The sequence below is a fragment of the Pristiophorus japonicus genome, chromosome 7, assembly GCF_044704955.1.
Source record: "Pristiophorus japonicus isolate sPriJap1 chromosome 7, sPriJap1.hap1, whole genome shotgun sequence".
Lineage (NCBI taxonomy): Eukaryota > Metazoa > Chordata > Chondrichthyes > Pristiophoridae > Pristiophorus > Pristiophorus japonicus.
This window is the reverse complement of record NC_091983.1, coordinates 236,298,617-236,312,267: the sequence shown is the minus strand read 5'-3', so window position 1 is coordinate 236,312,267 and position 13,651 is coordinate 236,298,617. Positions and strand designations below refer to the sequence as shown.

At 47.3% G+C, this 13,651-nt stretch overlaps 1 protein-coding gene across 2 annotated transcripts in view; it reads left to right on the top strand.

The window, feature by feature from the left end:
* Positions 1-5,468, top strand: part of LOC139266961 (netrin-G1-like) — a 36,487-nt gene extending 31,019 nt beyond the window's left edge. For both annotated transcript variants that reach the window (XM_070884598.1, XM_070884599.1), the window contains 2 exons: positions 3,237-3,371; positions 5,239-5,468. In XM_070884598.1, coding sequence (XP_070740699.1) covers positions 3,237-3,371; positions 5,239-5,468 — 365 coding nt within the window. The remainder of the gene's footprint in view (positions 1-3,236; positions 3,372-5,238) is intronic.
* The last annotated feature ends 8,183 nt before the right edge of the window (positions 5,469-13,651 follow it).

Below are 13,651 nucleotides of genomic sequence, written 5' to 3'. Positions count from 1 at the left end.
ACGCAGCTCTGTCGTGTTATGGCTCTCTGGATCGTTTCCGTTTTGGACGCAGTAGGTCTGATTCAGTCTGCTGCTACCCTCCTCCCGAGGAATTCGACCTTTGGAGCTAAGAAGGCGCACTTCGCCTTTTTCAGTCGCAACCCTACCTGGTCCAGTCTGCATAGCACCTCCTCCAAGTAGTGGAGGTGTTCTTCAATATCGTGACCCGTGATGAGCATGTTGTCTTGAAAGACCACTGTCCTTGGAATCGACTTGAGGAGGCTTTCCATATTTCGCTGAAAGATCGCGACGGTCGAATGAATCCCGAACGGACATCTGTTATACTCAAACAACCCCTTGTGTGTCGTGATGGTGGTCAGCTTCTTTGACTCACTCGCCAGCTCCTGGGTCATGTAAGCTGAGGTCAGGTCCAATTTTGAAAAAAGTTTGCCACCGGATAGCGTCGCAAAGAGGTCCTCCACTCTCGGTAGCGGGTACTGATCTTGGAGTGATACCCGATTGATGGTGGCCTTGTAATCGCCACATATCCTGACCGACCCATCCACCTTGAGCATCGGCACGATTGGGCTCGCCCAGTCACTGAATTCGACTGGCGAGATGATGCCTTCCCTCAGCAGGCGGTCCAATTCGCATTCTATCTTTTCCCGCATCACGTACGGCACCGCTCTGGCCTTGTGGTGTACTGGCCTGGCGTCCGGGTTTATGTGAATCACTACCTTGGTCCCCATGAAAGTGCCGATGCTGGGTTGAAATATTGAGTCAAATTTGTCCAGGACCTGTGAGAATGATACTCGCTCCACAGAAGAAATTGCATTGACATCGCCCATTTCCAGTTCATGACAGCAAGCCAACTCCTCCCCAGTAGTGCGGGACCGTCCCCCGGGAAAATCCAGAGTGGCAACCTGTTCTCCGAATCTTTGTGGGCCATGGCTACCGTGGTGCTACCTAGCACCGGAATGATCTCCTTTGTATATGTCTGTAGCAGTGCGTCAATCGGCAATAATTTTGGCCTCCTGGCCTTGGACACCCACAACCTTTCGAACTGTTTGATACTCATCAGGAACTGGCTGGCCCCCGTGTCTAGCTCCATTAATACTGGGATGCCATTGAGGAGCACTTTCATCATTATCGGTGGCATCCTGGTGTATGAACTGTATATGTGCTCCACCTGAACTCGCTGAACTTCAGCTTCCAGTGATTTCCCCCAGTATTCATTTGGCTTCGTAGGGCTTACATCGGGCCCGTCCTCCTCGTACATCAACCTGGCTGCAGGATTCCTGCACATACGCGCCAAGTGACCGCTGATGTTGCAGTTTCTGCAGGTATATTGCTGATACCTGCAAGCTCTGGCTGGGTGTTTGCTTCCACACCTGCAGCATGAGCTGGAGGCTCCATTGTTGGAAACAACAGATCCCTTACCAGTCGATCGTCTCTGACTATCTCTGTAACTGTCCTTATGCGCACCATTAACAGATATTGATGAACCCATTATTGGCCGCACATTGTCCATTGCGATGGCCTGAATCGCCGTTCAGCTAGCCATTGTCTCTGTTGAATTCCCCCTTTGGGTTCGACTGCATGCTGGGGCATGTCTGATTGCCCATGTCTGCCTCGAGAACTGTGTGCCGCGTTAACAATGTTGACTCCCTGGTCATTTGACGCATTTGAGCCAAGATTTTTGCCAAAAATCATTCTAGTCTCTTCCTCCCCTGAGATAATTGTCTGGGCTATCAGAGCCGCCACTTCCAAGGTCAAGTCTTTGGTCTCAATCAGTTTCCTGAAAACCCCAGCATGCCCGATGCCCTCAACAAAAAAGTCTCACAGCATCTCCGCTCTGCATGCATCTGGGAACTTACAGAGTGACCTTCTCTCAAGTATGGGCCTCGTGTGCATTTTTACTGTGTTGAGGTAAATTGAAAGCTCTGTGTTTTGACGATATAATCGTTGCCTCCCTGTCTCCATTGTTTTTCAGGAATTTGTATGTTGTTTGTAATATGTCCTTACTACACAGTATAAATGCACACGAGGCCCATATTTGAGAGAAGGTCACTCTGTGACCAGTTACCTTTATTACCAAGACCTCAAGAGACAGACGGTGGGTGGAACTTCCCCTTTTGTACCGGAGAGTCCAGGTTAGGAGTGTCTCCCACAAGTTCGCCCCCTGTGGTCAGTGTTCTCAAGATGTACAACTTAGGTCAGCTAATACATGGGTTACAATGACAGTTGAATACATGACAGTTTGTATTCTCGTTAAACGGCCATCCTGCATCGTAGCAGCGTTGCTTTCCTCTGCTCAATGTTACCCCTCCCCCCCAGTGTCCACCAACAATCCTCTCTCTCCATTTCCTCATCTCCTCCCATTCTCCACACACACAATTACACAGAATGTGCAGCACTGAAACAGGCCATTCGGCCCAACCGCTCCATGCCGGTGTTTATGCTCCACACGAGCCTCCTCCCACCCCTCTTCATCTCACCCTATCAGCATATCCTTCTATTCCTTTCGCCCTCATGTGTTTATCTCGCTTCCCCTTAAATACATCGATACTATTCGCCTCAATCACTCCCTGTGGTAGTGAGTTCCATTCTCTGGATAAAGAAGTTTCTCCTCCATACCCTATTGGATTTATTAGTGACGATCTTATATTTTTGACCCTAGTTTTTGACTCCCCACAAGTGGAATCATCTTCTCTACGTCCACCCTATCAAACCTCTTCACAATTTTAAAGACCTCGATCAGGTCACCCCTCAGTCTTCTCTTTCCCAGCAAAGAGCCCCAGCCTGGTCAGCCTTTCCTGATAGGTACAATGTCTCAGTTCTGGTATCATCCTTGTAAATCTACTTTGTACCTTCTCCAGTGCCTCTATGTCCTTTTTATAATACGGAGACCAGAACTGTGCCCAGTGCTCCAAGTGCGGTCTAACCAAGGTTCGATACAAGTTTAACATCACTTCTGTGCTTGTGCATTCTATCCTCTATTGATGAACCTGGTTTGTTTTTTCTGGCCTTGTTAACCTGCGTTAATTCTGTGCAGTCGCCCCAGGGAGTGGAACACGGGCCGTGTGCAGTCAGTGTGTGGAGGATTGAAGCTGTTTGTAAAGTGTTGGAGACTTGTTTCACCCCCACAGTCTGAGGCTCCCTTGTCCTGGCTCGCACTCATTCCTGTCGCTGAGATTGTGTCGCTGTATTTATTGGGAACAGCCGTGTGCAGTGTGTGTGTTGTCTTGTTTCTGCAGACTGTGAGTGTCACCCTGATGGCTCGCTCCACCATCGCTGTAATGCCACGGGATATTGTGACTGTAAGGAGGGGGCGACCGGGCCCAAGTGTGATAGGTGCCTGCCCAGATATTACTGGCACAGGGGCTGTCGAGGTAAGTAACCGTTCCAGCACCAGCCCCTCCCCTCACTCCGCCCCGGCTTCTGGGTGTCAGGGTCAGCAGAGTATCCGATAGCAGAGGTACCGTGGGGGGAAACACAGAGGCTTTTAGTGAGTGAATCCCCCTGGACTCTCCCATCACCTGCCACACAATTAGTGGCACAGCTCCTCGCAAAGGGAGGCCTGGAGTTCAGTGAGGGCGGGTCATAGAATCAGACAGCACAGAAGGAGGCCATTCGGCCCATCGGGCCTGTGTTGGCTCTTTGAAAGAGCGATCCAATTACTCCCACTCCCTGCTCTTTCCCAATAGACCTGCACATCTTTCCTTTTCAAATATTTAACCAATTCCCTTTTGAAAGTTACGATTGAATCTGCTCCCACCGCCCTTTCAGGCAGCGCATTCCAGATCACAACAACTCGCTGCGTAAATAAATTCTCCCTATCTCCCCTCTGGTCCTTTGCCAATTACCTTCAACCTGTGACCTCTGGTCCCTGACCCTCCTGCCCCTGGAAACAGCTTCTACTTATTTACTCGATCAAAAACCTTTCATAATTGTGAACACCACTATTAAATCTCCCTTTAACCTTCTCTGCTCGAAGGAGAAGAATCCCAGCTTTTCCAGTCTCCCTCATAACTGAAGTCCCACATTCCCAGTATCATTCCTGTAAATCTTCTCTGCTCCGTCTCCAAGGCCTTGACATCCTTCCTAATGTGCCCAGAATGAGACAGAATAATTGGACACAGAATTTAATCCTCAGTTTCTGCCTCAATATTTAATCCCATCCTAACTTGCACCAAGTCCCGTTCACCCATCCCACCTGTGCTCGCTGATCCTCATTGGCTCCCAGTCTGGCAATGCCTCGAATTTAAAATTCTCATGTTTGTGTTCAAATCCCTCCATGGCCTCATACCTCCCTATCTCTGTAATCCCCTCCACCCGACACCCCTCCCTATCTCTGTAATCCCCTCCACCCGACACCCCTCCCTATCTCTGTAATCTCCTCCACCCGACACTTCTCCCTATCTCTGTAACCTCCTCCCACCCTACACCCCTCCCTATCTCTGCAACCCTCTCCAGCCCTACACCCCTCCCTATCTCTGTACCCACCTCCAGCCCTACACCCCTCGCTATCTCTGTAACCCCCTCCAGCCCTACACTCCTTCCTATCTCTGGAACCCCCTCCAGCATTAAACCCCTCCCTATCTCTGTAACCCCCTCCAGTCCTACGCCCCTCCCTATCTCTGTAATCCCCTCCAGCCCTACATCCATCCCTATTTCTGTAACCTCCTCCAGCCCTACACCCCTCCCTATCTCTGTAATCCCTCCAGCCCTACATCCCTCCCTATAACCTACTGCAGCTCGACACCCCTCCCTATCTCTGTAATCTGCTTCAGCCCTACACCCCTCCCTATCTCTGTAACCTCATCCAGCCTCATAACCCTCCCTATCTCTGTAAACCCCTCCAGCCAAATAACCCTCCACAAACTCTGTGCTCTTCCAGTTCTGTCCTCTTGCATATTCCCGACTCTAATCGCTCAACCATTGGCGGCCGTGTCTTCAGCTGCCTGGGCCCGAAGCTCTGGATTTCACTCCCTGAACCTCTCCACCTCTCGCTCCTCCTATAAGACCATCCTTAAACCCGACTTTTTGGGCCAAGCTTTTGGTCCCCTGTCCTAATATCTCCTTTTGTGTCTCGGTGTTAAATTTTGTCTGATAACCTGTGAAGCACCTTGGGACGTTTTATTACGTTTAAGACGCTATATAAATGCAAGTTGTTGTAAAAGTGAGAGAGAGTTGGAACAATCTGTAACGTGGGAGAGTTTCTATGACCTGACCTTTCTTTTCTCTGACCTCTTGCAGCGGGCGTGTGCGATAACTTTCTGACGCGGTGTGAGAACGGAGGAGTGTGTGAGGACAATGGGAGGTGTGTGTGCCCCGCTCCCTACACCGGGCTCCTGTGTGAGAAAGGCCAGTGTAGGGAGGAAGTGGGAGGGTGTGTCTCCCAATCCCCGCGGGACCCCACCTTACACCGGGTGCTGCTGTCGCTGACTGCGCTGCTAACCACCGCTAATGGCCGCCCGCCGCTCTGACCGGCTTCCAGCGCCATGGCCGCTCACGGGAAGGTGCGAAGAGCGTAGGAGTATCCAGCGTTTACTGCGTCGCCGGTAAAACACGCTCCCCTCCCCCGCCCCCAACCCTGGGAAAGGCAAAGTGGAACCGAGGCCGGAGCCCACCCAGCCCGACTGGACGTGAGAGGCCGGACGGAATGGGCAGTCAGTGGGGACTGGACTCTCGGACTCCCCGCGGGGCCCAGGCAGCTGCTAATATTCATTCTGTAATCGCTAGCCGCTCGGCCCATGTCCAGCTTTGGGACAAAGAAAGAAAGAAAGGACTTGCATTTCTACATCGCCTTTCACCCCCTCAGGACGGCCCAAAGCGCCTCACAGACAATGAAGGACTTTCTCAACAAACAGCAATGTGATAATGACCAGAAAATCTGTTTTACTGATGTTGGTCAAGGGATAAATATTGGCCAGGACACTGGGGATAACTCCCCCACTCTTCTTCCAAATAGTGAAATGGGATATTTTACACCCACCTGAGCGGGCAGACGGAGCCTCGGTTTAATGTCTCATCCGAAAGATGGTACCTCCGATAGTGCAGCACTCACTCACTCACACTTGTTACTGTTATGTCTGTAATGCACTTGTGAATGACTCCATGAGGCAATGTGTTGTACTCAAACTGTAGTGACCTTGTTCCTTTATTCATAACTCCAGAGTCAGGCACAAGCTTGGTGGGCAGCCTTTTATACTGGGCCCTGCAGATCTATGCAGGTGATCCTCAGGTCTCCCACCGCAGTGCCCTCTGGTGGACATCCTCTGCCACAGGGGCAGGAAACCCCGGTCTCCACCAGTTGCACCCTCTAGTGGTGCCAGCATAATATATACACAGTGTAAACCTTATTGACAGTACATCAGGTAACAAGTCTCCATCTTATGCAACTATACAGTGACTACACAGAGAGTATATCTATAGTCTGCACATATAACAGTTACACGCTATCACTCTCAGTCCATCCACTCCCTCCCTTCCTCACTCTATTTGACAGTGCAACACTCCCTCAGTACTGCCCCTCCGACAGTGCGGCGCTCCCTCAGGACTGCCCCTCCAAAAGTGCGGCGCTCCCTCAGTACTGCACCTCCGACAGTGCGGCACTACCTCAGTACTGCGCCTCCAACAGTGCAGCACTCCCTCAGTACTGCCCCTCTGACAGTGCAGCACTTCCTCAGTACAGCCCCTCTGACAGTGCAGCAGTTCCGCAGTGCAGCCCCTCTGACAGTGCAACACTTCCTCAGTACAGCCCTCCCTCAGTACTGCCCCTCTGACAGTGCAGCACTCCCTCAGTACTGCCCCTCTGAAAGTGCAGCCCTCCCTCAGTACTGCTCCTCTGACAGAGCAGCACTCCCTCAGTACTGCCCCTCTAACAGTGCATAGATGAGATGACATCACTCCTTCGGTACTGCACTGAGAGTATCTGCCTGGATTATGGGCTCAAGACTTTAGGGGCCAACTTGAACCCATGACCTTCTGACTCAGAGGCAAAATGCTGCCCACTGAACCACAGCTCATACCTAAAGTTCAACTTTCCTTTAAAAATCTCTGAAATTTCTCCGAACCTGTTTCTCATCGACTGTCAGATCGAAACCTGAGCAGACAATGATACCAACAGACTTCCTCAATGAAATATTTACTGCCTCTTTTGACAGGATGTCGAATGAGAGTTAAAAGAAGTTGAAATAAACAGGTCGAAAAGATCAATAATTCAAAGATGTGTTTCTTATTTCTGACTGAAGTCAGCTGAAATATAAATCTCAGGCCCGGGCACACGGGACAGGGAGAGCCTGTGGAAAATATTTGGGTTTCTTTGTATTCACTTTCCAGTGACCTTTTTATCAGTATTGATGTTTATTTGTAAACTTCTCCCTTCTTCCTCCTTCATTGTTACAACCATTCCATCTTCCTTTTCCCTCCCTCTCACTGCCCAACATTGACTGGATGTGAGGGTGGGCTTGTAACTCCCTCCCAGGCCTCTGACACAGCTGCTGCAACATCTGGGGAAGGGCCTTAGACTCAAACATCAACATCCTTTAAAGAAAGATCTTGCCTTGATATAAATGGTGCTCAGGAGATAGAAAGTCCTTGAATATAGAAATATTTCTCAAACCTCCATTATTTTTCGAATTGGGCGTTAAACTAATGAAGGGTGGGTGGGAGGTTTCAGGAAAGAGTAAATTTAAAAGCAGCAAGAGAAATGTCAAGGCACTGGAGCAGAGTCGAGTTTTGGGTAAAAATAAGCAGAGTGGGTCAAGAAGAGTCAGAGAAAGTAACAACGGTAATACGGCATCAGTGACTAAGGTGACATCAGGGAAGAATATAAATAAGTCAAAGCTAAAGGCACTACATCTGAATGCACGAAGCATTCACCATAAAATAGATAAATTAATAGCGCAGATAGAAATTAATAGGTTTGATCGAAGAGCCATTACAGAGACGTGGTTGCAAAGTGGCGAAGGTTGGGATTACAGGGATATTTTAGAAGAGATGGGCAACATGGAAAAGGAGGAGGGGTAGCATTGATAATAAAGGATGGGATAAAGACAGTAGAGAGAAAGGACCTTAGCTCCAAAAATCCAGAAATAGAATCAGTTTGATTGGAGTTAAGAAATAGCAAGGGGATGAAAACTTTGGTGGGAGTTGTTTATAGGCCCCCGAACAGGAGTTGTAATGTAGGGCAGAGTATAAATCATGGGAATTTGGAAACGCATGTAATAAGGGTAATGCAGTAATCATGGGGAACTTTAATCTACATATAGACTGGGCAAACCAAATGTTCAGTAGTAGTGTAGAGGACGAATTCATGGAATGTATACAAGATAGTTTTCTAGATCAACATGTTGAGGAACCTACTGGGGAACAGATTATTTTAGAATTAGTATTGTGCAATGAGGAATGGTTCATTATTAAGCTGTAGTAAATGGGCCTTTAGGGAAGAGTGACCATAATATGATAGAATTTTACATAACTTTGAAAGTGATTTAGTTAAATCCGAAACTAGGGTCTTAAATCTAAACAAAGCAAACTACGTAGGTATGTGGGGTGAGTTGACTAAGGTAGATTGGAAACTACATTAAAAGTTATGATGGTGGACAGACAATGGATAGCATTTAAAGAATTAATACATAATTTATAACAAAAATACATTCCTTTAAGGTACCAAAATCCCACAGGAAATGTGGTTCAATCGTAGCTAACGATAAGTTAAAAATAGTATTAGATCAAAGGAAGAGGCTTATAATGTTGGCATAAAAAGTAGCAAGCCAGAGGATTGGAAGGATTTTAGAATTCAGCAAAGGAGGACCAAGAAATGCTTAAAGAAAGAGAAAATAGAATATGAGAGTACAAACAGACTAAAAGCTTCTATAGATATGTAAAGAGGTATAGGTATATAAACAGGAAAAGATTAGTGAAAGTAAATGTGGGTCCCTTACAGGCTGAATTAGGAGAAATTATAACGGGGAATACAGAAATAGCAGAGAAATTAAACAGATATTTTGTGTCTGTCTGTCTTCACCGAAGAAGATGCAAACAACTTAGTGGAAATAGTGGAGAACCAAGTGTCTGGCGAGAATGAGGAACTGAAAGAAATTAATATTAGTAAAAAAATGGTGCTGGAGAAATTAATGGCATTGAAAGCCTATAAATCCCCTGGACCTGATGGCCTACATCCGAGGGTTTTGAAAGAGGTGGCTATAGAAATAGTGGATGCATTGGTTATCATCTTCCAAAATTCTATAGATTATAGGATGGTTCCCGCGGATTGGAAGATAGCAAATGTAACCCCACTATTTAAGAAAGGAGGGAGAGAGAAAACGCGGAAATACAGTCCAATTAGCCTGGCATCAGTTGTAGGGAGAATGCTCGAATCTATTATTAAGGGCACATAGAAAATAATAATGAGATTGGGCAGAGTCAACATGGATTTATGAAAGGGAAATCTGTCTGTCTGTGGATCATCAATACAAGGGACATAGGGCCAGAATATTAATCCTCAAAATAATTAAATCCTGTTCACTCTTAATAAATATGCATCATTTTCTGCAAATTAATGCAATTCCTTACGAAAATTGATCTAATCCCCCTCCAATATCTAATCCTTTCTGATATCACCATTCTAAAAACCTGATCCTCTTTCCACAAATATGAAATCTCAGTCATAGGTTCAGTCTCAAAGGCCCCAATCTTTGCTCCTGCTGTCTCCTGTCTGGGCTCAGATGCTGCAATGTAGTTTCTGTTTCATTTCTCCTGGTATTTGTCAAAGAAAGATTTCTCCCTCACTAACCTCATGATGTGCCTGAGATCAGACAGCTCCAGCATTCAAACCCAGCGACCTTACCCTCATATCCACCTCACATCACAGCAGCTCCCACACTTTCTCATTTTACTCCTTGGGTTTTGCAGCTTGTGACCTCCTTCCACCAATCTCCCGTCATTGGAAAATGGTCACATTGCTTTCTGTAACTGTCGGGACCAGAGCTCAGGATTCCGCCCCTCTCTGAATGTAAAAATAAATCAGATTCTAATCATGGGTTCAGTATCCAGGGTCAGTGTGAGCAAAGTATAAATCAGGACATTGCTGGTACAGGATAATAAGCAGCAATCATCCCAATCCCAACCCCAACCAGACCCCAAACCCCAAAATAATATAATATAATCCCTGCAAGGTCAACACCCAATAGTTCAAGGGTCAATCTGATGGACACCATTCGGTCCAAGGGTCAGTCTGAGGTCACTACTCGGTTCAAGGGTCAGTCTGACGGACACCACTCAGTCCAAGGGTCAATCTGAGGTCACCACTCGGTTCAAGGGTCAGTCTGATGGACATCACTCGGTCCAGGGGTCAAGGGTCAGTCTGATGGACAGCAGGCTCGGTCAATTTGATTGACGGGGAATTGTTGAAAGGAAAGTTGTTGTTATATCACAGTTTAATAACGGGAGTGAAATAAAATTGAAATCCGGAGACGAGAAGCAGGATGAGAATCTCAATAACCCGTCAGATTGCAAACACTGAAATCTCTGATCCTTTGTGTGCAGGAAGCTCTTTATGGAATAATCCCAGGGATTAGAGGAATGAGACTGACATTGTCCCAGTCCGGCCACATTTCTTTCTTCAATCTCCAAACTGACCTCGTTTCCTCATTCGATGCATCAGTGAAAAAACAATTTTAACCAACAGCTCCGTGTCAGCCGTGGCTCAGTGGGCAGCACTCTCGTCTCTGGGTCAGAAGGTCGTGGGTTCAAATCTCACTCCTGAGATTCAAGCACAGAATCCAGACTGACATTCCTCGTGCAGTACTGAAAGAGCGCTGCACTGTCGGGAGCACTGCATTGTCGGAGGCACAGTACTGAGGGAGTTTTGCATGGTTTTTTTCGCTCATTATACAACAGAGTGTGTGGAATATACTGTGGTTGGGAATAATTGTAAGGTATTTGGGATAATGTAAATGAAAGATTTGTCAAGGATTTCTGGGAAACAGTGAGGATTATCCGATGGTTAATGATTGTAATAAATCGAGGCCAACACACTCTATAATTGAACGTTACCGCTGGAAATTCTTGATCTGCACCAGGCCATTACGGTGAGAGATGGGACTCGACCACTCAGTGAGAGCGTTGAGCGAGACTTAATCTTGTCTTATTCCAGTAATTCTGTGTAATTTTACCGCCTGTGTAATGCTACTGATGTTCTCGGTATTGATATTGTGTTAACACAATCTGTCAGGGTTATGGGTCAGGTTATTGATACTATTAGCGCTCCCAGTAATACCAGGAGATCTGAGTATCAATGGCCTGAATATCAACCAGGAGGCACTCGCTGATTCCTGGAAAGTTTGGGCTCAATTCAGGCCATCGTTAGTTAACACTGCGCTCTCTCACAATAATTCTTCATTCATCACTATGTTAACAGTATCATGGGATGTATCAGCGGGGCACGGTTAGAGTTGTGGCCATCCTATAACAACATCCATTTGCATTTATATAGCACCTTTAATACAGTAAAATATCCCAAGGTACTTCACAGGAGTGTAAATCTGACAAAATATGACACCGAGCCACATAAGGATAGGTTAGGGCAGGTGACCAAAAGCTTGGTCAAAGAGGTAGGTTTTAAGGAGCATCTTAAAGGAGGAGAGAGGTGGAGAGATGGATTGGTTTCTGGAAGGAATTCCAGAGCTTAGGGCCCAGGCAGCTGAAGGCACGGCCACCAATGGCAGGGTGATATAATTTAGAGATTCACAAGAGGCCAGAATTGGAGGACCACAGAGAGCTCAGAGGGTTGAAGGGTGGGAGCAGGTTACAGAGATAGGGAGGGGCAATGCCATGGAGGGGTGTGAAAACAAGGATGAGAAGTTAACATCGAGGTGTTGCCAATGTAAGACAGCGAGCACAGGGGTGATGGGTGAGCGGGACTTGGTGCGAGTTAGGACTCGGGCAGCAGAGATTTTGATGAGCTGTAGTTTACGGAGGGTGAAAGATGGGAGGCCGGCCAGGGGAGCTTTGGAATAGTGGAGTCTAGAGATAACAAAGTCATGGATGAGGATTTCAGCAGCAGATGAGCTGAGGCAGGTGCGGAGTCGGGTGATGTTACGGGGATGGAAATAGACGGTCTTGGTGATGGGGAGGATTTGGGGTGGGAAGCTCAGCTCAGGGTTAAATAGGATTCCAAGGGTGTGGACGGTCTGGTTCAGCCTCAGACAGTGGTCAGCGATGGGGTCGGGGGTCAGGGAACAGAGTTTGTGACGGGGACTGAAGATAATGGCTCTGGGCTTCCCAAAATGTCAATATGTAAAGGTCTTGTTTCAGTGTAAATTCTGTTCTCCAACAAGAGACCTGGTGTTGGGATATTCATCATTCACACAGAATAACAATCGGAAGAATCCCAATGGATATTCAACAGAAATTACCCTTCACAAACCATGAGAATATTTGCCAGCACTCTGCCAGTTTCTGAGCCAGACCTTTAACTCTTTCCCTGTTCACAGTGGGGATCCCGAGACAGACGGTCCCTGGGCTGTGAGTCTGTTCCAGCAAATTATCACATTGTTCGCAATAATAAGCCGTATAAATCCCAGCCTTGTTTCTGAAATGAACAAATGTGTAAAGCACAAAAAAACAAAAGGATCATCAGGCGATAAAGCAATCTTATTTCAAATAAAGCTGGTCATTGATAATGAGAATGGTTGGAATGTCTCCCGGCTGGTTGTCCCCTTTCAGAATCTGGGTCCTGTTCAGGGTTACGGTTACACAGGGAGGGGCAGTGGGCCCAGACACTTCCTTTGGGATTCTGGGGAAGAGATTTTCTGGAAGGAGGATGTGGTAGAATCAATTAGAAATGGGACTGGATCAGCCCAGGCATGTTTGGGAGAATCTAGCACCAACACTCTGAACTGTGACTCTCCCTCTGGGAATGAGCAGTGAAGTTTAAAGCTTGGGGAGGAGGGCTGATGGGAGCCAATCGAGGACTGAATCTCCGTCTTTAAAGAGTCTCGGGAGAGACAGTCTGAAGATGAAGTTATAAATCACAGAATAGGGAGAGATTCCTCGGAGGAGCAGTTTCAGTTCAGTGAGATTCTGACTGAGATCCTGGAGGCAAATATGGGAATAAAGGGCCGATGTAAAACAGGACAAAGAGACAGGCTCCCAGTGCAGGCACAGTGTGGGAATATTGGAGTAATATGGGAATAAGGGCCGATGTAAAACAGGACACAGGGACAGGCTCCCAGTGCAGGCACAGTGTGAGAATACTGGAGTAATATGGGAGTAAAGGCCGATGTAAAACAGGACACAGGGACAGGCTCCCAGTGCAGGCACAGTGTGAGAATACTGGAGTAATATGGGAGTAAAGGCCGATGTAAATAATATGGGAGTAAAGGCCGATGTAAAACAGGACACAGGGACAGGCTCCCAGTGCAGGCGCAGTGTGGGAATACTGGAGTAATATGGGAGTAAAGGCCGATGTAAAACAGGACACGGGGACAGGCTCCCTGTGCAGGCACAGTGTGGGAATACTGGAGCCTTGTCTCCGTTCAACGGGTTGGGATTTACGGTCGACCAGAATCGATCTGCTCTGGGATTCCAATCCCAAGGACATGGGGAAGAGGTGAGAAGAATGGCATTTTTAAATGCACTTAAAACTCGTGAGAGAGATTCA